The sequence below is a fragment of the Saccopteryx leptura genome, chromosome 3 (genome assembly GCF_036850995.1).
Source record: "Saccopteryx leptura isolate mSacLep1 chromosome 3, mSacLep1_pri_phased_curated, whole genome shotgun sequence".
Taxonomy (NCBI): domain Eukaryota; kingdom Metazoa; phylum Chordata; class Mammalia; order Chiroptera; family Emballonuridae; genus Saccopteryx; species Saccopteryx leptura.
In genome coordinates, this window is record NC_089505.1 from 257,212,009 (window position 1) to 257,239,775 (window position 27,767).

The following is a 27,767-nucleotide window of genomic DNA, read 5'->3' on the forward strand; positions in this document are numbered from 1 at the left end:
AACTAAAACACACACACACAAAAAAAAAACAACGAAAAAAACCCAAATTCGATTCCTCCGTAAGCTCGAGCGTACGCACTGTACAGTAAAAATTACCCACTTTGTTGAAGTAACATTTCCACTTAGCCCTATTAAAATACCACCTCGCGACTTTAAAAGGCACACATTTTGTACTACTGTCAGCACAACTTGATGGAATTAAACTAAAACAAAGCAAAACAAAACGCAGAGCTCGTCTGAGTTCTAAGGTTCCTCATTCCTGGTCTAAAACAGAAAACCACCATTTCCATATAAATCAATTTTTCATGAACTCTTAGTCTCCCTTTATTGAGATTATAACTTCCCCAACCCCAAAACCAGGTGTTGGGAATTTCTAGGTTCCGGTTAATATAATGGCATCAAATTACAGAGCGTGGCTTTGATTTCGCACGCAAACCCTGAACCTGGTTTTTACAAGGTTGACAATTTGCCAGATAAGACGACTTTAAAGACAGCGCCACAATCAAAACTGAGGCCCCGAAACTGAGCAGCAGGACCCTCGGACGAGCTCCTTCCCCCGAGTCCGGGACCGGCCCGCGGCGCCCTAACACTTACCGGAGGCCATGGCTCCGCTCACCGCGCCGCCCGCTCCGCGCGTCCGGACCCGAGGCTGCCACAGTCAGTCAGCCCGCCACTCAGCCCTCTGCCGGCAGGACCACCCTGTCCCCCAGACCACCCCCCGCGCCCCCTCTTCTTTCCCGCCCTCTTCTGGTTTGCGGCTCACACCTTCCACCCCCTTAATTCTCGCGCTCCAGATCGCCCTGCGTCGCCGGGGCGATCTTCTGTCCAGGGCCAGGGGGCGGAGCGCGTCAAGAGCCGAGCACCGGGGGGACTGAGCGCAAGGCGCCCGGCGGGAGGGGATTTCCCACAGCTGACGTAGGGCGCTCACCACCGCCTTCCCCGGGGGCGGGGGGCGGGGCACCTCGCGGCGGGCGGGCGCGCGCGCACCCGCACCCGAAGGCCCACGCTCCGCCCCGCCCCGCCCCGCCCCGCCCGTGCTCCCTCCCCGGGAGCTGCCTCTGGCTCGCGTCAGGCTCGGGGAGCTGGGGCGCGGCATCTGCGGGAGTGCGGGATCACAGGAGCCGGGTCATGGTCCCGCGTGTGAAAGCCGCCAGCTCCTGAGAAATCCCCCTCCTCCAGGTTGTTCTTCAGAGCGTGTTTTAAAGTTCAGGAGCGAGTAGGAGGGTGCGGTGACGTCGAGAAGGCCGGCCGCCCGGGAGCCCTTGAGGGCGGGTTGGGTGGCGAAGTGGGGCCGGCCCTCCGGCTGGGGCGGGGTGATACTAAAGCCCGGGGTTTTCGTTGGGTGGTTCCCCAGTCTTCCTGATTTCGCACATGCAAATCTCCACCCCCGCGCCGCCGGCTGGTGCAACGCTCTGGTCGCGGTGCGCCCTGTAAGGGAAGTGCGGTACGCGTATTCGTTTGTAGTTCTTGTATTTGCATAGGGGACCCCCGCAGTCTGATTTTCCCTCTTTATATCTAAATTGCGAAGGCTCAGTTAACTTTATGTACTTTAGTAAAGCTTCGTAGTACGTTGTATCATTAGCAGTGTGCTCAAGATTAGTAGCGTGGACACTAATCCTGGGATTTGATAGATTTATTTACTCAGGAGGGAAGGGTGAATGGAAAGAAACTTTAGTATGTTAAAGCAGCGGTTTTCAACCTTTCTCATCTCATGGCACACATAAACTACTGAAATTCTGTGCCACTTATTTTTTGCTAATCTGCCAAAAGAAAGAAGGGAAAAAAAAGGTGTACTTTTGATTCCGTCAGACCAGAAGGCTATTGTGTTGGTTGTTGTCATTTTTTAATTTGACAAGGAAAAGAGGTCAGTGCCCCAGACTAAATAGTTAGGTATCGCATGTTTTAAAATTTTTTTGCGGCACACCGGTTGTAAATCTGAAAATCGCTGAGTTAAAGGAATCTAATGTAACTTTACTTCCTTCATGTGCTAAGAACCTCGTATGTGTCAGTTCCTTTACCTTATTTATAAAGTACTGTTATCCTAATTTTATAGATGAAGTAATCTGGGTTCAGAGAAGTTAAGTTCCTACTTCAGAATGCTAGTAAAAAGAAAGCACAGTTTAAACACACGGTTGTCCGGTTCCAAAAGCTCCGTGCGCTTTCCACTGTCCCTTGCTCTCTAAACAAGGAGAGGGAATGGGGAACATCGCCTGCCATGCAAGTGCCGGAACGGGAGAACCTAGTTGGGGGGAAATACTAAAATTGCCTAGCAACTTAAAAATATCCTTTCAACAAAATGTTGAAAGTAGGAAAGAATTAAATTATTGAATAAGCATTAAATCATACCGTGATGTAATAATAGATTGTGAAGACAAAAAAGGAATCTCAGGTGGTTTCACATGGAAAGCTATTGAGAGTGTGATTGACATGATTATATTTATATTTTAAAATGATTACTCTGGATGATGTGTTAACCTGTTAAGGTACATAAGGACAAGGGTTTGAAGGCAAAGTGGTTAAGAGGTTTTTGGAGTAGTCTGAGAAGTAAACGTGGTTTTAACTACTGTTTTTGTAGTGGAGATGGGGGAGTCAGATTTAGTAAGTTATTTTGATAACAGACCCAGAAGTACTTGATGATGGATTGGATGTAGGTGGGAAAAGAAAAAAAGGAATTAGAAATTCCCATATTTTGGGTCTGAGCAACCAGATAAAAAGGGAGAAAAAGGTGAAGAAGCAGCTTTGAAGGGGAAAATCAGGAGTTGTGTGTTGGACAAGTTATATTATGGATGATTATTAGAGAACCCAGTAGGCAGTTGAATATGCAGAACTAAAACTAACTGGAGAGGGCAGGGCTAGATATAAAGATTTGTAAGTCAACCAGCATTTCACCTAAAGAAAGTATTCAGATAGGAAATAAAAATATAAAAAGAGTCCTTGGATCCTCCAAGTCTTAGGTAACTGGCAGAGAAGAAGTTTCTGTGGTAACAAGAAGGAAGACAGAGCGGATGCAGAAAACCTGGTAGGCTTGATAGTATGAAAATGTGGTAATCAGGTTGCCTTTTATTTTATAGTGAAGTATAATGATGTAAAATGAAGGGCAGTGAGGGAATGGAAGGTTCAAGGAAGAAAAGCTGAAAATGTGGTTTGTGAGTAGACCTATATAAAGTATATCAGGCTGTACTGAATATCCATTTGAAATTTGTAGTCATAAGTGTAATGTTATGTTAGACCAGTAAACAGTATTTCTTTTATGGTTTTTAACCCAGGGGATATTAATGGGTAATATGAAAAAGAGGACAAAGAACTAGGAAAATTAAAATCTGAATGGGAATATGAGGAAGGGATGCATAATACCTCTCAACTCACAGACAGTTCTTGAGTAATCTCATTCATTCTCATGATTTTACCCATGGTCACAGGACCATATATCCAGCCTGGATTTTTCCCTGGGCTTCAGATCTATATATTCCATTATCTGCTACGCACCTCCATGGGCGAACTCATATGTATTCCAAACTCAACCTACTCAACATCCCTCCCAAGTTTACTCTTCCTCCCATATTCCTTATACTACCACCACTGTCTACCCATAAACAGGTTAGAAAATTAGAAACCATCTTTGACTTTTCCTCCCCACCCCCACCAATGCCACAACATCCAATCATCAAATCCTACTGATTTATCTTTTTTTTTTAATTTTTTAAATTTTTTTTATTTATTCATTTTAGAGAGGAGAGAGAGAGAGAGAGAGAGAGAGAGAGAGAGAGGAGAGACAGAGAGAAGGGAGGAGGAGCTGGAAGCATCAACTCCCATATGTGCCTTGACCAGGCAAGCCCAGGGTTTTGAACCGGCGACCTCAGCATTTCCAGGTCGACGCTTTATCCACTGCACCACCACAGGTCAGGCCTACTGATTTATCTTGATTGCCACTGTCCTTGTTCAAATCATAATCATATTTCTCCTTGACTACTAAAATAGTCTCTTATGCCTGTCTACACTTTTGTCTCTTCTGAAAGCCATTCAAACCTATTCAGACCGTTTGCTGATGGAGTCCTCTGTATGAATGCATATCAGCCCATACCATTCTTGTGCTTTAGAATCATCTATTAACCTTAAATCCAAACTCTTGGACGTGTCCAACACATTCCTCCATAATCTGGCCACTGCCTCTTTCTTCAGCCTCATCTTCTGCACTCCATGGCTTGCACTTCACACCTCATTGAATTGTTTTGTAGCTTCTCATATTCCAGAAGCTATGCTATTTCTTTTCTCTCTGTCCTTGTTCATGGTTTCCCATTGCTGAGAATGTTTCTCCCCAGAGATATACCATGTTTATGGATGGAAACACTCAGTATATATATATTTTTTCTTATTGAGTGAGAGGCAGACTCCCACATGCTCCCTGACTGGGATCCACCCGGCAAGCCCCCTACAGGCGATGCTCTGCCCATCTGGGGCTGCTTCTCCGTTGTTCGGCAACTAAAATTTTTTTTAGCACCTGAGGTGAGGCTATGGAGCCATCCTCAGTGCTGGGGCCAGCTTGCTCAAACCGAGCCATTGCTGTGGGAGGAAAAGAGAGAGAGAGTAAGAGAGAAGGAGGAGGGGTAGAGAAGCAGATAGTTGCTTCTCCTGTGTGCCCTGATCAGGGAATTCAATCTGGGATTTCCACACGCTAGGCTGACACTCTACTACTGCAGAGCCAACCGACCAGGACCCAGTATTGTTAAAATATCAGTCATTATAGATAAAACTGACATGGTTACCAGGGGGTGTGGGGGAGGGGAATCAGGGGACAGGGGAGTCAAGGGGACAAATACATGGTAATGAAAAATGAGTTGGCTTTGGGTGATGGGCACACAACACAATTAGCAGTTCAAAGGCCATGGAGATGCTCACCTGAAACCTATGTACTCTTGTTGATCAGTGTCACCCCATTAAATTTAATTTCTAAATTTAAAATAAAGTCCTAATCAACCTTTAAAAAATGTATCAGTTCTCCCCAAATTAATCTGTAAATTTAATGAATCCCAGTTCAAACCTCAGTATATTATTTTGTTGGAATTGACAAGGTGATTCTTAAGTGTATGTAGAAATGCCAAGGTTCCAGATGGCCAAGCCAATATTGGAGAATAAAGCTAGAGAATGTACATTACCAAAGATCCAAATTTATTATAAAAGTACAGAAGTTAAGATAAAATGATATTGGCACAAATCTAGACAAGTAGAACAATGAGCTGAATGAGAAACTCCAGAAATAGATGCTTATTTATAATAGTCACCACTGCACTTCCCTTGGGGAAAGGACAGCCTGTTCATTAACTGGTGCTGGAACAGATTTGTTATCTATATGGAAAATAATGAAACCTAACTTTAACCTTACACCATATGCAAAGTTTGATATATTTAAAATAGATCTCTATAAAATATAATCTATTTAAAATAGATCATAGATATAAATGTTAAAAATAAAATAATAGAACTTCTAGAAAACGTTCATAACTTTGGGAAAGGCAGGGGTCTTCAATATTACCTAAATAGCAACAAAAAGAAAAGGTAGGTAAATTGGACTTTATTAAAGTACTTAAAAATGCCACTAAGAGAATAAAAAGGCAGGCCACGCACTGGAAGAAGATGCTTACAATAAATGCATCTGCTAAAGAAGCCTGTGGCATCCATGAAGGTACTCTGCTCAGATCTCAGTGCTAGAAAGGATCTACATCAGCTTTTAAGCCAAGGTCACATATTGCTTGGCTTCACCTAGCCAATTATAAGCACAGTGGTAGTACAAGGGCTCACCATCTCTACTTAGTGCAGGATTTCCCCTACGGCAATATTTGTGTCAGAGGACTGGCTGAGATTCTCAGAGATGCACCCCAATCGGACTCTGTTTCTACTCAACTCTTCTTGGCCCTTTCTTTTCACAAATGTCAGACCTGCATCTGAAGACTTTCCCTGCCAATTCCTTCTCTCCCTTTTATCTTTCATAGGTGTTATCCCCAGTGACTCTCTTGCATTGCATTTGTGCCAATATCACTTTATCATTTCATATTGCCATCTGCTTCCCAGAGGATCCAGTTGATTCACATATGCACTCTACAAAGCAATAAGAAAAAGATAGATAACCCACTTTTTTAAGTCAACAAGAGATTTAAACAAGCACTTTACAAAGAAAGATAGCCAAGTGAATAATAAGTATATAAAATGGTGCTCAGTATCACTAGTCATCAGGGAAATATGTTTAAAAACCACAGTGAGCCTGACCAGGTGGTGGCGCAGTGGATGGAGCGTTGGACTGGGATGTGGAAGACCCAGGTTCGAGACCCTGAGGTCGCCGGCTTAAATGTGGGCTCATCTGATGTGATCAAATAGCTTGCCAGCTTGGCCCCAAGGTCTCTGACTTGAGCAAGGGGTTACTCAGTCTGCTGAAGGCCCAAGGTCAAGGTACATATGAGAAAGCAATCAATGAACAACTAAGGTGTTGCAATGAAAAACTGATGATTGATGCTTCTCATCTCTCTCTGTTCCTGTTTGTCCCTATCTATCCCTCTCTCTGACTCTTGCTCTGTCTCTGAAAAAATAAATAAATAAATAAAAAATAAAAACCACAGTGAAATATTGCTACACCATTCATCAGAATGACTAAAATGAAAAGAACTATTCCAAGGGTTGGTGAGGTTATGGAACAAGTGGGATTGCCATAAATTTTTTGTGGGAATATAAATTGGTACAACCACCTTGGAAAACTGGCAGTATCTACTAAACCTTACAATACCTGACTTCAAACTATATTATAGGGCCACGACAATCAAAACAGCATGTTATTGGAAGAAAAATAGACACTCAGACCAATGGAACAGAATAGAAAGTCCAGAAATAAAACCACATATATATGGTCAAATAATTTTCGATAACGGGGCCAACAACACACAATGGAGAAAAGAAAGTCTCTTCAACAAATGGTGCTGGGAAAACTGGAAAGCCACATGCAAAAGAATGAAACTCGACTATAGTTTGTCCCCTTGTACTAAAATTAATTCAAAATGGATCAAAGACCTAAATAGAAGACCTGAAACAATAAAATACATAGAAGACATAGGTACTAAAGTCATGGACCTTGGTTTTAAAGAGCATTTTATGAATTTGACTCCAAAGGCAAGGGAAGTGAAGGCAAAGATAAATGAATGGGACTACATCAGACTAAGAAGTTTTTGCTCAGCAAGAGAAACTGACAACAAAATAAAGACAGCCAACTAAATGGGAAATGATATTTTCAAACAACAGCTCAGATAAGGGCCTAATATCCAAAATATACAAAGAACTCATAAAACTCAACAACAAACAAACAAACAATCCAATAAAAAAAATGGGAAGAGGACATGAACAGACACTTCTCCCAGGAAGAAATACAAATGGCCAATAGATATATGAAAAAATGCTCATCTTCATTAGTTATTAGACAAATGCAAATCAAAACTACAATGAGCCTGACCGGACGGTGGCGCAGTGGATAGAGCATCGGACTGGGATGCCAAGGACCCAGGTTTGAGACCCCGAGGTTGCCAGCTTGAGCGCAGGCTCATCTGGTTTGAGCAGAAGGCTCACCAGCTTGGACCCAAGGTTGCTGGCTCGAGCAAGGGGTTATTCGGTCTGCTGAAGGCCCGTGGTCAAGGCACATATGAGAAAGCAATCAATGAACAACTAAGGTGTCATAATGCGCAAGGAAAAACTAATGATTGATGCTTCTCATCTCTCTGTTCCTGTCTGTCTGTCCTTGTCTATCCCTCTCTCTGACTCACTCTCTGTCTCTGTAAAAAAAAAAAAAAAAAACTACAATGAGATACCACCTCACACCTGTTAGATTAGCTATTATCAACAAGACAGGTAATAGCAAGTGCTGGAGAGGCTGTGGAGAAAAAGGAACCCTCATTCACTGTTGGTGGGAATGTAAAGTAGTACAACCATTATGGAAACAAGTATGGTGGTTCCTCAAAAAACTGAAAATAGAAGTACCTTATGACCCAGCAATCCCTCTACTGGGTATATACCCCCCAAACTCAGAAACATTGATATGTAAAGACACATGTAGCCCCATGTTCATTGCAGCATTGTTCATAGTGGCCAAGACATGGAAACAACCAAAAAACCCTTCAATAGATGACTGGATAAAGAAGATGTGGCACATATATACTATGGAATACTACTCAGCCATAAGAAATGATGACATCGGATCATTTACAACAAAATGGTTGGATCTTCATAACATTATACGGAGTGAAATAAGTAAATCAGAAAAAAACAAGAACTGCATGATTCCATACATAGGTGGGACATAAAAAAGAGACTAAGAGACATGGACAAGAGTGTGGAGGTTACGGGAGGGAGGGAGGGAGAGGGGGAGGGGGAGGGTAAGGGACGCAAAGAAAACTAGATAGAAAGTGATGGAGGACAATCTGACTTTGGGTGATGGGTATGCAACATAATTGAATGACAAGATAACCTGGACATGTTTTCTTTGAACATATGTACCCTGATTTATGGATGTCACCCCATTAAAATTAATAAAAATTAAAAAACCCTAAAATATAAATACCCTGTGATCCAGCAGTAAAGATGCTCTTCGACTTACAATGGGGTTATGTCCTGATAACTCCATTGTGAGTTTAAAATACCGTAAGTTGAAACGCATTTAACACATCTAACCTAGCACTGTGCTTGAGTGCTCTCTGCAATGAGGAAGTGTCCTCAGCCATTCCACCTTCTGCGTCCATTGTTGGACTGTGCTCCTGCTGCCAATACATCATGATATAGAAAGAAAAGTTCTTCAACCAGAGCCTGGCTGAGTGGAAGCTCTTCATCTACAACCTGACTACCAGAGAGTGCCTGGGGCATACCTGCAAGAGCTGGGAGGTTTTCTTGCTCCTCTCCCTAGTCTTTTATGTGTTCCTGGCAGCACTCTTCATATTCACAGTGTGAATATACTTCAAGTGAGAGGGTTTTTTCTTTATTTTTATTTTTTTAAGATTTTACTTATTGATTTTTAGAGAGGATGGAGAGAGAGAAAGGCAGAGGGAGGAGTATGAAGCATCAACTCGGACTAGTTGCTTCTTGTACTTAACTGGGCAAGACCAGAGTTTTGAACCAGAAACCCCAGCATTCCAGGTTGACTCTGTATCCACTGCGCCACCACAGATCAGGCATGAATATACTTCAGACTCTGAAGAATGAGGTTCCAAAATACTGTGACCAGATTTCTAGTCCAGGACTTGTGATTTTTCCAAAACCAATGTCAGCATTGAAATATTCATCCATATATCTGATCCAGAGTCCTATAGAAGGTATATTGAAGATCTTAAGAAGTTTCTAAAGACATATGCTTTAAAACAGAAGAATCTCACAGTCTGTCCTTGCCGTGAATCAGCACGGCTAGTAATTCCAGGTCATTCATGCACATGGCGTGGAATTAAGAAAACAGACTCACCAAGAAAAGAGAATGGGATCGGAGGCATCTTCAATGCCGATGGCAAGATCAGAGAGAGAGCGAGAGCCCCCAGTCTGCCTCATTTTATAGTGTAGAAATTAAAGCCTTTAAGCCAATTTACAAATAAGGAAATCTCTGATACAAAGCCACTGATCTGAGGCATAAATGGGATTCCTCATAAGAGTGCACCACCCCACATCATGCAACAGTCAAGGGTATGGGGAAAAGCTTAGTCTTGAGAAGATCTTAGTATTATAAGGGTATGTGGAAGATCTTAGTATTAGAAGGGTGTTGAGAAGATCTTAGTTTTAAAAGGGTGTGTGGAAGATCTTAGTATTGGGGGCTGGAGAAGAGTTTAGTCTTAAACTAAGCCCTATGCTGTGAGGATTTTGTCAGTTTACAGCCTGTCTCCCACATGTCCTAATGGAGTACTCTTTGAACAGATAGGTCCAGTTTATGTTGTATGTCAGTTTCCTGTTACCTTACTTTAAGCATGTAGTGGTGTGGATGACCTTGATTTGGCTACTCCAAGGGACATCCTTGTATTCTTGTGAAAATTAATAGAATAACTGGAAGAAAGCTTCAGGGAGAACCAGGAACAGAATGCTCTGGTATTCCTAAGGGCGAAAACACAACAGCTCTATCAGCTTATTCTCCTGAGGGAAACAGAGACGAAATATTTTCCAAATTATGAGGGAAAAACCACATGTGAGCTATGTACAGCCATTAGTTGCTATCCAGCTCAGCTTTGGTGCTAGCAGTACCCTAAAAGAAGTAACAGTCAACTGCAAGATTGTTGGATCACCCAACCTGAAAAACCGTGGTGATCATGACTGGTTTTTAGAATGAGTTGCGTTCAAAATTACAATGTGTGCAAGAAGGAATTAGAATATGTCCACAGAGTAAATGTGTTGTCCATCTTCATTTTCTATCAGCTAGACTGGCCATTCTAGAATTGCGAGACCACCTGAGAGAAAGGTGAGGTGATACATGACACTGGGTTACATTATAATGTGTTTCCCGATCATAGTGTTCAGTGCCTTCTAAAGTAACTGCTTATTGCCTTAAACTGCCTTTTGGAACCATTGTACACTCTCCAGATGGAGACTGTGAACACACAATTCTGAATATGGGTGTTTTGTCCTATTTTTATGTGGTTTAATTGCCAAGTGTCTAAAGCTTAATGTGCTGTGCTGTGTAATTGTTTTGTGTATATATTTAATGCTGGTTAACTCATATTTTCATGCCAGCAAAGTTTTAGGGCTAAGGTTGACTTGACCAACATAAAATATCTTTACAGCTATAAAAAAATGTATGTGGAGAAGTTCTGTATGTAAAAAGGAGAAAATAAAATAAAAGTGGAATTGAAAGGTTGTCTTGGTTTTTTGAAAAATTATTAATTATTATTATTATTGCAGAGAGAGACAGGAAGGGAGAGAGATGAAAAGCATCAATTCGTAGTTGTGGCACTTTAGTTGTTCATTGATTGCTTCTCCTATGTGCCTTCACTGGGGCCTCAAGCTGAGCCAGTGACCCCTTGATGAAGCCAGCAACCTTGGTACCATGTTGATGATTCCACACTCAAGCTGGCAAGCCTGTGCTCAAGCAGGCAACCTCAGGAATTCAAACCTGGGACCTCAGTGTCCTAGGTTGTCACTCTATCCATTGTGCTGCCACCAATCAGGCTTGTAAAGTTATTTTTTACATGCTGTATTAGTCTATGGATCTTTTTGATTAAGAACACAAACTGTTTTTTGTAAAACATATAAAAAAGAAAAAGTAGTGATGGGATTATTGTGCTGGGACTAAATCTCTTATAAAAAAGTATTCTAGACCATAGATGAAATAGCATTTTTGGCCTGGCCTGTGGTGGCACAGTGGATAAAGCGTTGGCCTGGAAATGCTGAGATCGCCGGTTCGAAACCCTGGGCTTGCCTGGTCAAGGCACATATGGGAGTTGATGCTTCCAGCTCCTCCTCCTTCTCTCTCTCTGTCTCTCCTCTCTCTGTCTCTCCCTGTCCTCTCTAAAATGAATAAATAAAAAATTAAAAACAAAAACAAAACAAAACTAAATATTAAAAAGAAATAGCATTTTTAGGTTACCCAGTATGAATATGCACCTAATTTTCTTATGAAATTAAATGCCTAAGATTTAAATTGTACAATAGTTTGTAAAAAAACCTTGTTACTGCTTTTATTTAGCAGACAGGGGACTCTAATAAAAAATATAAATTGTGAAATATAAAAAAGATGCATCTAACCTACAGAACATCATAGCAGCCTAATTTACCTTCAATGTTGTCAGCACTTACTCTAGTCTATAGTTGGGCAAAATAATCTCATAGCCACTGCCCAGCATCACAAAAATATCATACTTCATGTTGCTAGCTCGGGAAATGATCAAAATTCAAAGAAAACAGTTTCTGCTGAATTCATATTGCGTTTGCACATTATTATGTTAAAAAATCAGAAGTTGAATCATTGTAAGTTGGGAACTGTCTCTACTACTCTCAGGTATATACCAAATAAATACATGCTTGTATCCACCAACAGATGGACAAGAATATTTAAGCACCTTTATTCACATTATCCACACAACAACATTGGTAAATTTTATAAGTATAAAAGCCAAATGCAAAAGAGTACATACTATATGAATCCATTTATAGCAAGTTCAAAAAACAGATAAAACTGCTTGACCAGGCCCTGGCCGGTTGGCTCAGCGGTAGAGGGTTGGCCTGGCGTGCGGGGGACCCGGGTTCGATTCCCGGCCAGGGCACATAGGAGAGGCGCCCATTTGCTTCTCCACCCCCCTCCCCCCTTCCTCTCTGTCTCTCTCTTCCCCTCCCGCAGCCAAGGCTCCATTGGAGCAAAGATGGCTAGGGCACTGGGGATGGCTCCTTGGCCTCTGCCCCAGGCGCTAGAGTGGCTCTGGTAGCGGCAGAGCGACGCCCCGGAGGGGCAGAGCATCGCCCCCTGGTGAGCAGAGCTTTGCCCCTGGTGGGCGTGCCGGGTGGATCCCGGTCGGGCGCATGCGGGAGTCTGTCTGACTGTCTCTCCCCATTTCCAGCTTCAGAAAAATACAAAAAAACCAAACAAACAAACAAAAAAAAACTGCTTGACCAGTGGTGGCACAGTGGATAGAATGTTGACCTGTTCAATTTGATGACAGATGTCTTTTTAATTCAAAAACAACAACAAAATATCTTACAGAGTTATTTCCCTTTTTTTGAGTTATTTCACTTTTTATCTCTCATTCTCACTCTTTTGTATTGCCTGTAGGATCTGAGACACAGACACATGCATTTACTAATCAGATTTGTTTGTTTCTTGAAGACCGTAACTTCTTCATTGCTGCATCATTTGAAAAAAGATTTTATATGTTTAAAGCATGTTCTTTAGAATTAAGAGCAATGGTTCTCTGCCTTATCAGATGCGTCCACTTTTTTATAACTTATATTTGTAACATCCCCTTTACTATCCTGAAGTGAAATTCATTGATATAATCTACCATACATGTGTATTTTCAAACAAATTAAAATAATGTGGCCCTGGTTGGTTGGTTGGCTCAGTGAATAGAGCATTGGCCCAGCATGTGGATATCCTGGGTTCATTCCCTGATCAGGGCACAGATGAGAAGCGACCCTCTGCTTCTCTTTCCCTTCCTTTCCCCCTTCTCTCCCTCTTCCTCTCTCACAGCCAATGGCTCTGTTGGTTCTAGTGTTAGCCCTGAGCTCTGAGGATAGGTGGGTTGGTCCGAGCATTGGCCTCAGGTGCCGAGAATAGCTCAGTTGATTTGAGCATCGGCCCAGACAGGGGTTGCCAGGTGGGTCCCGGTTGGGGCGCATGCAGGAGTCTATCTCTCTATCCTCCTCTCGCTTAAAAATAAAATAGCTTTACTGGTGGTGGTGCAGTGTATAAAGTGTCGACCTGGAATATGGAGGTCACTGGTTCAAACCTGGGTTTGCCCCATCAAGGCACATATGGGAGTTGATGTTTACTGCTCCTCCCCCATTCTCTCTCTCTCTCTAAAAATGAATAAATAATACCTAAAAAAATAAAATAAAAAACATGAAAATAATGCGCTAACAGCAATATCACAGAAAGAATAAAAAGAAAGTTATCTATAAAAAAAATACTGATTTCAATATGTACCGTATTTTTCACTCCATAAGACACACCTGACCATAAGATGCACCTAGAGTTTTAAGGAGGAAAATAAGAAAAAAAATATTCTGAACCAAATGGTGTGTTAAAATATTTAATAAAATCGCTGATCCCTTCGGGTGGACTCCGCCATGGAGCCAGTAGAGACCTGGATGCCCGGGAAGGTGGCAGCCTGGCTCAGAGGACTACAGCTTTGAGGACAGGGAGCTGCCTGGCAAGTACTTACTCCAGCTCTGCCCCATCATCTTGAGGCTCTGACTGTGTGGCCTCTGGGCCACCAGGAGCTCATCCTGGAAGGGGTGGAACAGCTCCAGGCCCTGAACTCTGGGCTACAGACAGAGAACCTGCAAAGCCTGACAGAGGGGCTGCTGGAGGGGACCCATGTCTTCCAGAGCTTAGTCCAAGGCCACCTGGGGGGCTGTACTAAGCCCCCTGCCGATGTCCTCAGTGCAGCTGTGGAGCTAGTGCGTGAGGCCTATTCCCTCCTCTTCTGGCTCAACAGGTACCTCTTCTCCCACTTAAATGACTTCTCGACCTGCCAGGAGATTGGGGAGTTGTGCAGGAAGCTGGGCCAGGTCTTGCAGGAGGACTGTCCAGCGGCTGAGAAGGAGAGCCAAGTCCTGACGATTTGCAGCCACGTGGCTGGGATCTGCCATGTGAGCGCGCTCTAGCACGGCCCTCTGCTCCAGCAGTTCCTTGGGGCTGCAGTTCCCCAGCGACAGGACTCTTGTCTTCTAGGGGTCCGAGTCTCTGCTGCCCCTGCTGGGAGTGCGGCTGGGGGAGCAGGGGCAATGGGCAGGGGCTCGGGGTCAAGGAGCAGCTCGGGGTCAAGGGGCAGCTCGGGGTCAAGGGGCAGCAGCCCCTGCCCATTGCCCCTGCTCCCCCAGCCGCACTCCCAGCAGGGGCAGCAGAGACTCGGACCCCTAGAAGACAAGAGTCCTGTCGCTGGGGAGCTGCAGCCCCAAGGAACTGCTGGAGCAGAGGGCCGTGCTAGAGCGCGCTCACATGGACAATCCTTTGGGCCTAGAAATTCACACCACCAGCAACTGCCTGCACGTCATGTTCCAAGTGGGCACCCAGGTCCCCTCCAACTTCCGGCTGCAGATCCTGCCTGGAGATGAGATTGTCCAGGTCAACGAGCAGGTGGTGGTGGGCTGGCCCCATAAGAACATGGCCAGGGAGCTGTTTCAGGAGCCAGCTGGGGTTAACTTAGTGCTGAAGAAAGTCCTGGTGCCAGAGAGACCCCCACAGACACCACCTCAGGCCCTGAGCTCTCCACAGTTGAGGGTCCCATCAGTGGCTCTGGCCCCACCATCTCCCAGGGCTCCACCTGAAGATGTCTTTGCCTTCAAGCCATCCTCAAACCCAAGTCCCAAGCCCAGCCCTGCCTCAATAGACTGTGTCTCCCTTGACCCCGAGCCCCTGCCCATTGCCCCTGCTCCCCCAGCCGCACTCCCAGCAGGGGCAGCAGAGACTCAGACCCCTAGAAGACAAGAGTCCTGTCGCTGGGGAAGAAATCAAAAGGCGTGGTGACGCAGCTGAGCCGCTGGCGGGTGTCATGCTGGGAGTTGGGCCGGCCGGACTGTGACTGTGACGGCTGGCTCCTGCTACGCAAGGTGCCCAGTGGCTTCATGGGCCCTCGCTGGCGCCGCTGCTGGTTTGTGCTCAAGAGACACACGCTCTACTGGTACCGCCAGCCCCAGGATGAGAAAGCTGAGGGCCTCATCAATGTCTCCCAACTACAATCTGGAAAGGGGGCATGATCAGAAGAAAAAATATGTGTTCCAGCTCACCCACAACGTGTATAAACCCTTCATCTTTGCTGCTGACACCCTGGCAGATCTGAGCATGTGGCTGCGGCATCTTATTACCTGTATTTCCAAGTACCAGTCTCCAGGCCGGGCCTCCCTGCCCTGCGAGGAAGACTGCTACAGTGAAACAGAAGCAGAAGACCCTGCTGATGAGGCTGGGTCCCTCCCGCTCAGCCTCGCCCAGCCTTGGCCAAGCTGGGAGTCCTCTCCATGGAGACACTTCACCTGCAGCCACCGCCACGCAGGGCAGCCCACAGACCTCCTTTGGCCTTCTAAAAGATAAAAGTGAAGGGGCACTGGAAGGAATGGTCCAGGGGCTGAGGCGGGGTGGCGTGTCCCTCCTGGGCCAGCCACAGCCCTTCACTCACGAACAATGGCGGAGCTCTTTCATGCGGCGCAACCGCGACCCCCAGCTCAATGAGCGGGCGCACCGAGTGCGGGCGCTGCAGAGCACACTCAAGGCAAAGTTCCAGGAGCTGCAGGCCCTGGAGGAAGTGCTAGGTGACCTGGAGCTGACCGGAGAGAAGTTCCCGAGGTGGAAAGAGCAGAACCAGGAGCTCTACTCAGAGAGCCTGGCAGCCTGCAGAGTGGCACAGGCGGAGGGTGGCTCCCACGTCCTGACCTCTGACTCCAGAGAACAGTCTTCCCGCCCCCTGCCCTCTGACCCTGAGGAACACTCCCATCATTTCCCCCTGACCCCAGAGAGCAACCTCCAGCCTGCTGACCTCTGACTCTAGCCAGTACCTATCTCCTGACACCTGGCCCTGAGGACCACCTCCACCCCCAGCCTCTGACATGTCTAGGACAGAGCATCTCTGGTTTCTCTTTAAGGTTGGAAGTAGAACTGGTCCATAGTTTTACCTCAAGCTGACTCCCCTCTGCCTGAGCATCCGCTATTTCTGCTCCCCTTCCCCTGGAGCAGGGTAAAGTGATACAGACTCTGTGCCACCCTCTCCCCCCTTGCCAGTGAAGGAGTGGAAAAAAACTGGGCCTGACCTGTGATGGCACTGTGGATGGAGTGTCAACTTGGAATGCTGAGGTGGAATGCTGAGGCTGCTGGTTCGAAGCCTTGGGCTTGCCCAGTCAAGGCTCATGCAGGAAGCAAATACCACCTGATGCTTCCCGCTCCTCCCCCTGCCTCTCTCTCTCCTCTCTAACATCAATGAATAAAGTCTTGATTAAAAAAAAATTTAATAAAATATACCGCAATAATATATCAACACTGTAAACTCAACAGCAGTATTAACAACCATTATCACTGGTATTAACAAATGAGAAGAGACTTTAATGTTCAAATACACTTCTAGTTGTCTGGGAACCCCAGGAACTCATCATCGCTAGTGTCAGAATTTAAGAAACTCAGTTTCTCACAATCACTGGTATCACTTTCTTTGCTATTTTCATATATGATACCATCTTCAGTGCCATCTAAGGCATTGCTAATGCCACATTTTTTGAATGACCATACCATGGTTTCATTCTTCACTGACTGCCATGATGTTTTCACCCATTCACAAACTTGAGTGATAGTGGGTCTCTTCATTCGCCCAGTTGGTGTCAGATCATGATTACCAGCAGCCATGCATTTGTTCCACTCTTCCATAAAGACTTTAAATGGTTTGTTGATGGAAATGTCGAGAGGTTGCAACTGGCTGGTAAGACACCTGTGAATTACAGCTGGATGAGACTTCACTTCTTTAAAGTTTTGTGTGTGTGTGTGTGTGGTTTTGCTAATATGTGCTCTAAACTGGTCAAGCACTAATAGGGCAGCAAGTACGTCAGCACTTCACACAGAGCTCCAGCAGCAGCAGCGCAGCCCTCCACTGCTGCAGCTCGCCTCTCACGTCTGCCTCAATGATGCCAGATGAACACGCCCACACATCGCTCACCTTCCCTCCTGCACTGCGTGCAACTGTGGAAACCAGAACCAGGAGATCACTCAGCAGATGCCATGGTGGGTATGATTATGCTCCTGCTGGTGCTCATTCTACATATGTTTACTGGCGCAGCGCCCTGCAGCAGCTAAAAAAAAATGAACATTTGCTTCATAAGATGCATAGGCATTTTCCCCTTCACTTTTGAGGGAAAAAAGTTGTCTTATGTAGCGAAAAATACAGTAAATGCTTGGTAGGAATAATAGAATATATATATATATATATTGATCTCTGTACCTGGGCTCCTAAATTTCTTGGAATTTCCTGGGTGATAGCAGTGTCTTTTATTCTAAGGTGGCAACTCTGAGTGGGCTTCTGAATGGCTCCTGGATGAGGTTTGTCACCAAAAAGACCAAGCCATAATTAAAAGCTTGGCATTTTTATCCCTATTCCTCATTCTCCAGAGAGGGAAAGAGGCTGAAAAATGGAGTTAATAATTTATCATGATTATATAATGAAGCCTCCATAAAAGTCTTTATATTGTAGGGTTTGAACAGCTTCCAGGTTGGTAAACACCTGGGGGTGATGGGAAGTGCTTGCCTGGAGAGGGCAGGAAGCTCTGCGTCCAATCCCACATGCCTGTCCTACGCACCTCTTCATCTGCCTGTCCATCTGTGTCCTCTATCATATTCTTTATTGTGTAGTAAATGGATACACATAAGTATTCCCCTGAGTGCTGTTCTAACAAATACTTAAATCCAAGGGGAAGGTGGTCATGGGAACCTACCTCTGTATCCAAGTTGGGCAGAGGTTGTGGTGACACTGGTCACCTACCGCTTGTGACTGGCATATGAAGTGGGGGGCAATCTTGTGGGGCTGAACCCTTAACCTGTGGGAACTGATGCTATCTCCAGGTAGATAATGTCAGAATTGAGTTATATTGTAAGAGACAATGTCTGATTCCACACTTAGTGTGTGAAAAAAACCCCCCATATTTGGTCTCAGAATGTTGGGAGTTGGATAGTAGTGTGAAAGTAAATGAGAAACATAGAACTGAGTTTTTCCTTACATACTTGGGCATGACTACATTAAAAGGCATAATTAAGTTTTCAAATGTTTATGTCTATACATAAAAGCACTGAACACAAGTACTCCAAGTGCAGCCTGATACTGATGTGTTGTTGTATTGGTGAGTTGTCAGTTGTAATTTAAAAAGTTTTCTAATAAAACAATCTTCCCTAGGTAGTAGTTGAGAAATTTGGTGTGTATTGAAACCACAGAAGAAAAAATTTGTGTTTATATGTAAAATTGAGTTGTGTTTTAGGCTTATGTTATTATAGTAGACTTTTCATCCACATTAATATGAGTGTCTGGTGAGGCATTGGAAAGTCATGTGGATGGCGGGCAACTCTTGGCTGTGCTGGCCTGACCTGTGCAGGGCATCTGGAAGCCCTTACCACCCCTGCCGCAAATACCAGTGGTGACCCCAGATCATTGTGAAACCATCAGTTTGGTCACAGACTTCCAGAATATCCCCAGTGGTTTGGAACAGTGGTTCTTAAATTCTGGTGGTCATAAAAAATCACTTGGAGAGTGTGTTTGGAATGCACATTCCTAGGTTCTACACTCAGAAAGTCTTATTCTGTAGGTAGGGGAAGGCCCAGGAATCTGCATTTTTACAGACTACTCCAAGAGTTTTGTCCCTTAGAACTCACTTTGACAAGCTTTGCTCTGGACTAGAGGGATGATACCCAATTTACAAATATTGATCGATTTACGGCCTATGCAACTTATGACCATTCGACTTTACGACCACAATCGCTAGTCACGACTGCTCCGTGTCTGGCAGTGCAAGTATTGCCCAGCTGGGTGTACAACAGTGCGGACCAGCTTCCGGCAGCACTACCATCTCTGCGTGCACCATTTCAACTGTTATCCCAGACTCGGTACAGCAATTTGTGTTTTGTGTCTTGGATATTTTTCATCAAACCCCTCCCAAGATGTCTACCAAGAGGAAATTGTCTTTGCAGATATTAAACCAGTTGTACTGGTAATGCAGTGTTTTACTTAAACCTGACAAATGCAAAAATAAGAAACAAAATGGTGTAGAGATGATACAAATGGCATAAAATGAACAAAGAAAATTATGATATAGAACAATAATGAAAGAAAATTATGATAAAATATGACTTAAAGATTTTTATAACATCATTTCACAGTACTATACATATAGCCTACTCAACTTACGACCAAATCGTGTTACAACTGGTCCGTCAGAACCAATCGTGGTCGTAAGTCGAGCACTAGCTATACCATGTTCAGGTAAAGAATCTAAGTCATAGTAGGAGACCAATTTACCCCATAAGAACCTTTGTATTTGAGGTATACATTTGGTATATTTATGTTTTAAGGCCACACAAAGTATGGTAGTATTGTTGGCAGTAAATTTTACTGCTGTCATTTGATGACACCAACAAAAGTAAAAATTCTATTAATAGTTGAAGATTGTATTAATACTGTTGTGTATATTCTTACCACTATAATACAATAATTATTTAATACAGAAAGAGATTTTAAAACTCTAGTAGTGATAGGGGAGGGCCAGAAAACAATGACTGGTGTTAGGTGAGGTTAAGGAAGACCCTTGGAGGGAACAGGGGAAGACACAGGTTGATGGTAGCCTACCAAGAACTCCAAATGGACAACAGGGCAGAAAGGAAATGGTGTCCTAACCTCCTAGGTGAACATCACAGCTGAGTGGAGCTCAATTTAGGGATTAATGTGAAAACCTGGCACTTTGCCCAGATGGCATCTGTCTTTCATCACCAACTGAGAAGCAAGTGCATCTCTGGAGTTTGAGCAGAAGCTGTTCTTGTGAGCGAAGTATGTAGTTCACCCATTAGGCCCAGGGCACTCCTTCCCCAGGGGCAGTTGTTTGGGAAGAACTAGGAAGACTGCTTCATGGATTAGGAGTCAGGCAAAGTCAGTGAGAGAACCTTGAATAATGCTTAATGGAGGCTGTGATAGTCTGTTGAATTATCCCTGTGCCATCCCGAGGGATCTGGCTTTGCAAACAGCACAGACCCAGATTTGAATCTTAGGTCAGCAACTTTTTTAGTGTGGGATATTGGGCAAGTCGCTTAACTTCTCTGTGCTTATTTGCTCATCTGTAAAATGGGGATAATATAGTAACTATCTCACAGGCTTGTTATGAGGACCAAATGAGACCATTAATGTAAAGTGTCTGACACATAGAAAGCATTAAAAGATGTTAGCAGGGTCTCACCCACCCCCCTTTTAAATTTTTTCACATACACAGCAATGTTGAAAGCAGGGAACATTTATATATCCACCAATTAGATTCTACCATTAATATTTTACTACATTTGCCTTATCATCTGTCAAGCCATTTTTTATCCCTCTGTCCACCCATTCATTTTTTATGTATTCATGTATTTTTATGTATTTTTAATGTATTTCAAAACAAATTGCAGACACTGGCACACTTCTCCCTAAATACTTCAACATGCATAAACAGTTATTTTTACACTTCTCTAATAACCAGAACAATCCTATTCATCAGATTCACTGTGTATCTCCCTCAGAGAATTCTGGTTGAACATTGCCAAATTGCTTCTCTTTGATAAACCCTTCTCTATCTCTGTCCTCTTCCCTCTGTTACACAGTTTATACAGATATTTTACTTCAATTTAGGCCACCAGGTTATTTTACAAGAAATTAAGCTTGATTGAGACTACAAGCTGGACCCAGTTAGAGTACTGGACAAATAATTGCAATTGCTGGACTCACCCGTTAGGAGTGGATTTTATCTGCATCCTCACTGCTACTCTGCTGTTTGCAGGCACTCCTCGGAGATACTGCAGGTTTTGTTCCAGACAAAATCTGCAACAAAGCAAATTTGCAATAAAGCAAGTCACTTTTTGGGGGGACTTCCCAGTGTATATAAAAGTTATGTTTACCATATACTGTAGTCTGTTAAGTGTGCAATAGCATTATGTCTAAAACAATCTACATACCTTAGTTAAAAAATACTTTATTGCTAAAAAATTCTAATCATCATCTGGGCCTTCAGTGAGTCATAATCTTTTTGCTGGTAGGGCTTACCTTCAGTTTGTAAAAAAACCCTTTATCTGCGAAGCACAATGAAATGACAATGTGCCTATACTTACTACGTGAGTATTGTTTGAAACCTCTGAAATCTACTTCTGTGAATTAAAGACGTTGTAAAAGACAAAAGTAATGGGGAACACAACTCCTAAAGAATAAGAATGAGGATCTATAATTAAGTTTGGAACCATTTCCACTTTCTTCAGTGTACTGAAGCATTCTTTGAAAATAGCTGTAATACTCACAGAAGGAAGTGATACTTGAGCTAGGTGGGTGTCATTTGGTTAAGCGGAGAAAAAGACAGAAAACTGAGTGTAGGAGAGACCAGGACAGTTGAGACAGGATGTGCGGCAGGCAGACAATGCTACCTGACTTCTTTTCCTGTATTAACTGTAGCTTGATAAGTAGTTGCTCAACTGCACTATATCTCCCAGCTTCCTGGGAGTAGAGATATGTGCCCACCCATTCCTAGACAGAGACTTTCAGATGGTGAGCCTGCTTCTTTTTTTTTGCCTTCCCTAGGGCTAAAAAGAGGCCCTGTGATGCATATTCCACTCAATTTTTTTTAAGTGAAAAGAGGGAAGATAGTGAGACAGACTCCCACATGAGTCCTGAATGGGATCCACTCAGCAACCTCTATTTGGGGCTGATGCTTGAATCATCCAAGCTATTTTTAGTGCCTGAGGCTGGTGCTCAGACTGCCCAAGCTATCCTCAGCACCAGAGTCGACACTTGAGGAAGAGAGAGAGAAAGGAGAAAAGGAAGGGAAGAGAAACAGGTGATCGCTCCTTATATGTGCCCTGACTGGGGATTGAACCTGGGATATCTACACACCAGGCCCATGCTCTATCCATTGAGCAAACCAGCCAGGGCCATTCCACTCAATTTTTGAGGACAGTCCTAGAGGTTATGATTGAGAAACAAAAATGGAAATAACCTATATGATTGCATGGAGCAGCTTGGAACTCGGATACTGAATTAAATGGCATTTAGGTCTCTTTGTTATAGCATTATATTAACTAACATGAATATATTCTAGGAAATAGAGAGAAATAAGGTTTAAATATGGTAATGGATAGGCTGTAAGGAGTACTTTGGTTTTATCTCTGAGACAATGGAGATATTTTGCAAGTTCTTAGTGCTGTGATGGAGACAAGTGTTTCAGGACTGGTAGCATAAAAAGCCTCCATTAAGAAATTAACCATATTCCCCCATGTATAAGATGCACTCTTTTTGCCTGACCTGTGGTAGCGCAGTGGATAAAGCGTCGACCTGGAATGCTGAGGTCGCCAGTTCAGAACCCGGGGCTTGCCAAGTCAAGGCACATATGGGAGTTGATGCTTCCTGTTCCTCCCCCCTTCTCTCTCTCTCCCCTCTCTCTAAAAATGAATAAATAAAAATCTAAAAAAAAAATCATCGCACTCTTTTTTGAAAAACTGGGGTCTAAAAACTGGGTGCGTCTTAGACAGTGGTTGTGGCATTTCAAATGCCATAGATGGAATTGAAGACAAGGCAATATATGAAGACAATGATTCATCATCAGACACAGATGAGGACAAGCTAATGGATGGGAGTTTTGACAGTGAAGAGGAGTTGTATGAATTTTATGATGAATAAAACTTGAGTTCAATAACTTTATGTAATACATTTTTCTTTAAATTTTGGGCCCCAAAATTAAGGTGTGTCTTATACATGAGGAAAGACGGTCTTGTGCTCTGGCTGGGTAGTTCAGTTGGTTAGACTAGAGCATCATCCCAGTGTGCCAAGGTTGTGGGTGTAATCCCCAGTTAGGGTACATATAAGAATAAACCAATAAATGTATAAATAAGTGAAACAACAAATTGATGTCTCTCTCTCTTTTCCTCTCTCTCTAAAATCAATAAATAAAAAAATGTTAAAAACAGACCTGGCCAGTGGCACAGTTGATAAACTGTCAGCCTGGAGCACTGAGGTCAACAGTTTGAGCCCTGGTCAGGGCACATGTGAGAAGCAATCAATGGCACAACTTCGTAGAACAATGAATTGATGTTTCTCTCTCCACCCCCTTCTTCTCTGAAAAATATTAAAGCAAAACAAAAATATCTGTTAAAGAAGAAAAAAAAAAGAAACAGAGAGAGAGAGAGATTATTGGAGTGAAACAAATGTGAGCCTGAAACAGACCAGGATATTGAATATGGAAGTGGAGAAGAAGGGAACACGAGTACTACGAAGAGAAGTTAAAGCCCTTGGTGTCCAACTGGATAGAGGGAATTAAGAAGAACCAGGAGTCACAAGTCCCAGATTTCTAATTTGGAAAACTGCTGATGTAGCAGCAATTGCTTTCAGGAAAATGGGAATATATAGATGAATCTAAAAAATTCATAAATAATGTAGAGTATGGCAGCAGACCCAGATCCTTCCATCATCAGTTTTGCTTCTTTTCCTTCCTCCCCATCACCAGCTCATGCTCCCTCATGTCTACAGCAAACTTGAGGGGAAAGGAACAGTCCCCAGTGTGAACTATAGCTGTGAGGAAACCTGCCCTGCTCACCTATTTTCATTTAAGGAACTGAAACACGAGATTTGTGAACACCCAGAGAAATGAAATCTTAGTATGTGAAAACTCTAAGAAGCAGTCATCAAACATTCATTTTTAAAATGCCTCTTTTTTTTTATCTTTATTTTTGTTTATAGTGCATAAGTCCTATAGTACTGTATATGCTAGTTTTCCATGTGTAGCACTACTTGGAAGTATGACACAGTATACTAACTTGGTTTCTGTAACTGTAATAACTGGTGTTTCACAAGCACAAGATCTAGTCATCACTGGTACAGGGTTAGAATTAGCATTTTCCAGAACTGGTAATAAAGTCATCATCTCCTAAACATCATATGATGTTTCTGATATGCTTCAACAAAGGACAGTCGGTTTTAAGGTTGAAAAGAACCCTATAGATTGTTTAGTTCACCCCTTCATTTTACATATGAAATGGAGGCACAGAAAATTTAAGTATTTTGTCCACGTTCATGTAGCTAGTTAGTTCTTGAGCTGGGACTTGAAACTTGACCTCCAAACTCTTAGTTCTCTTTTTTCCCTATACCACATTGTATTTCCAAATATGACCTGAGATATAAAGCAATATAAAAACATTTTGTTAGCTAACTAATAGCCATAATCTTACTAATTAAAATGCTAACATCTGGAGTGCTTAGCATTCCCAGATTCTGTGTCTTTCTTTTAAGCTCTTTTCTCCCAAACCTTCAATTCAACATCTTTGTGGAAAAAGTAAAGATTAGTTCTTCAACTTTTTAAAGAACTGATTATTATTATTATTAAAGGCATTGACTGTGTCTTATTCATCGTTTATTCCCTATAATGGTTAAGTACACTGCCCTGTGTATTGTAGATGCTTAGTAAGTGTCTAATGAAATATAAATTGTTACACTTTGAATTATTCCAGTATTGATGTGTGTGACAATATATTTCCATTGGATATTAGATGCTACTACTACTAAAAAAAGAGAGAGAGAGAGAAAGAGGCACAAGGTCCCCATCCAAAAAGGTAGGTAACTATGGCTGTAGGGACCTATAATATAATTATGTTAAGACAAATACCAAAATCATAAATTTAATAGCATAAGAGCAAGCTGAGCCAACCAGTTAATAAGTTATTTTAAAATATTCAAAATCCTTAATTTTTTGCTAAAATTTTTATTTTAAAATCACAACATCAAAAATATACATATAAAGAAAGATTGGATAAGGAAGAAAGATGACCTATAATTCTGCCTCACTAATACAAATATCATTTATGTGCATGTGTGAATGTGTGTTTATTCCCTTCCAGAGCTTTTTCATATGTAGGCCTTAATTTCTTCCTCCTGCTACCGCTTGATCATGGTAAAAACTTAAAGCAGAGAAAATGAGAGTCAGTTAAAATGACATCATCCCCATCCCTGTGTAAAAAAATATCTATCCTCATGTCATTTTTATTGAATATTTAGTATCTCCAAGCACGAATACTATACAGATATAAAATTTGGTAGCCTGTTTTTATTTTCCACTTGATATTATACTATTCACATTTTCCTGTGTTGCTAATTAGTTTTTATCCTAAGATCTTTTTTAAGGAAGGAAGTTAGCTAGACAATGGATGTCCTAGGAAAGTGGGAATAGTTCCAATGTTTGTAGGCCTTAATGAGGTTAAAAAACTGATTTTATGTTAACATTGTATGGCAAAGTTGGAAAAATGGGATTATGAGCAGCAGGTTATGCTTTCTAAATTACCACATAAAAATATCTTCTTTTATCTAACAACTGAGATTGAGGACAAGCATTTTTTTTTTTTTTTGACAGAGAGAGAGAGAGAGAGGGACAGACAGACAGGAAGAGAGAGAGATGAGAAGCATCAGTTCTTCGTTGTGGTTCCTTAGTTGTTCATTGATTGCTTTCTCATATGTGTCTTGACGGGGGAGGGGGGCTACAGCAGAGTGAGTGACCACTTGCTCAAGCCAGCAACCTTGGGCTCAAGCCAGCAACCTTAGGCTTCAAGCCAGCAACCTTGGGCTCAAGCCAGTGACCATGGGGTCATGTCTATGATCCTACCCTCAAGCCAGCAACCCCATGCTCAAGCTGGTGAGCTAGGGCTCAAGCCAGATGAACCCGCATTCAAGCCAGTGACCTTGGGGTTTCGAACCTGGGTCCTCTGTGTTCCAGATTGGCACTCTATCCCTGACAAGCATAATTTTAATCTAATAATCCAATCTAAATATTTTGTCTAATATTGATAGCAAACTGTCAAAAGCTCTAATGAAGTTCAAAATATATTAAACCTAATTTTGGTTATTCCACATAGAACTATTTCATTTTCATAGCAAGCATATGCACATTTGTTTTTATTTAGTGCTTATTAAAAGTGATAGATCAATATTGTAAACCATAAAATTATACTTTCATATTACTGAGTATATTTTCTAACATTTTTATTTTTGCCTTAAGCTTTTGATGTGATCATAGTCACATCACTCTTCTGAGTGGTTATAAATGAAAATTAAACTTAGAAATGTTGAATTAGGCCCTGGCTGGTGGTTCAGTGGGTAGAGTGTTGGCCTGGCATATGAACATCCCAGGTTTGATACCCAGTCAAGGCACACAGGAGGAGTGACCATCTGCTTCCTCCTCCTGCCTTACTCTTTTCCTCCCACAGCCAGTGACTCAGTTGGTTTGAGCATGGCCCCAGGCACTGAGGGTAGCTTGGTTTGTCTAAGTGCATCAGCCTCAGGTGCTAAAAATATTTTGGTACTCAAGCATCATACTTAAGCATTGACCTCTGACAGGGTTGCCAGGTGGATCCCAGTCAAGGGGCATGCCTGCCTCACTATCACCCCTCCTTTCATCTAAATAAATAAGTAAATAAATAAATGTTGAATTAGTCAGTGATTAAGTACTTGCCACATGTCAAGCCCTGTGTTAGGCACTAGCAATACAAAGGATAGATTATGTCCCAGCATCAATGACCTTACAGTTTAGTGGGACACAGATCTGCCATTCTGATATATATATATTATATATGGTAGTTAGTGCTGAAATAGGAGGGACAGGATACAATGGGTCATGGAATCTTCTCTCCTGCTTTGCTAAGCCAAAAGACCGCCCCTTCTGTCCAACACTATTTCATACTTTGCTGCCTATGCTTCAAAAAGGACTGGTTGTGCCCAAAGTCTCACAGACCCTATCACAAATACACTTCCTTTAGTTTTTGGCTCTAACCCTTTTTCTAACGTCACCAGGCTGATGACAGAAACAGATGGCTATTCCACCTTGCTTTCACATTTGTCTCTTGAACCTCTTTGCACCTGAACTCGTTCATGCTTCTGCAGCCAGGAAACAAATTTCACACGCTGGAGGAAGTAGACAGTGAAAGTAACATCTAATTCCATTTTTAGCATTTGAGCTCCAGTGAGAAAATTCACCAGAGAAATCTTACCCTCTCAACAATGTGGAAGATGGACTGGGGAAAGTGCAAGACTAGAGGCAATAACTAGTAGGGAATGTATTTGGCATAATGGAGAGGAGAGAAGGTAAGTGTTGAATTAAGGCAGTGGCTTTGGGGAATCAATGTTTGGGAGACATGGGTAATGAGAACTGCTAGGTTTCTGCTTTGAACAACTGTATCATAATAATTTGGGGGCCATACAATGATCTAGGAACTCCAGGGGAGGGGAATTTATCTCTGTAGTACAGTAGATCCAAATATTTAAAGACCCCTTGTCTATCATTCTTTTTCCCTTCCTCCTTTTTTTTTTTTCCCTTCCTCCTTTTTAATAGAC

The 27,767-nt window shown here is 42.8% G+C and overlaps 1 protein-coding gene and 3 pseudogenes across 3 annotated transcripts in view; 3 read left to right on the forward strand and 1 right to left on the reverse strand.

Annotated features, from left to right (window-relative positions):
* REL (REL proto-oncogene, NF-kB subunit) overlaps window positions 1-1,197 on the reverse strand; it is a 428,703-nt gene extending 427,506 nt beyond the window's left edge. For all 3 annotated transcript variants that reach the window (XR_010750423.1, XM_066378199.1, XM_066378198.1), the window contains exon 1: window positions 595-1,197. Coding sequence is in view for 2 of the 3 variants with exons in the window: in XM_066378199.1 (XP_066234296.1) it covers window positions 595-604 (10 nt within the window). In the remaining variant the exon portion in view is untranslated. The remainder of the gene's footprint in view (window positions 1-594) is intronic.
* Window positions 1,198-8,627: 7,430 nt separating this feature from the next.
* Window positions 8,628-10,366, forward strand: LOC136398494 (sodium/potassium-transporting ATPase subunit beta-3-like; annotated as a pseudogene).
* A 3,410-nt stretch (window positions 10,367-13,776) lies between these two features.
* Window positions 13,777-14,316, forward strand: LOC136398495 (connector enhancer of kinase suppressor of ras 1 pseudogene; annotated as a pseudogene).
* A 285-nt stretch (window positions 14,317-14,601) lies between these two features.
* Window positions 14,602-16,581, forward strand: LOC136397909 (connector enhancer of kinase suppressor of ras 1 pseudogene; annotated as a pseudogene).
* Window positions 16,582-27,767: the final 11,186 nt, after the last annotated feature.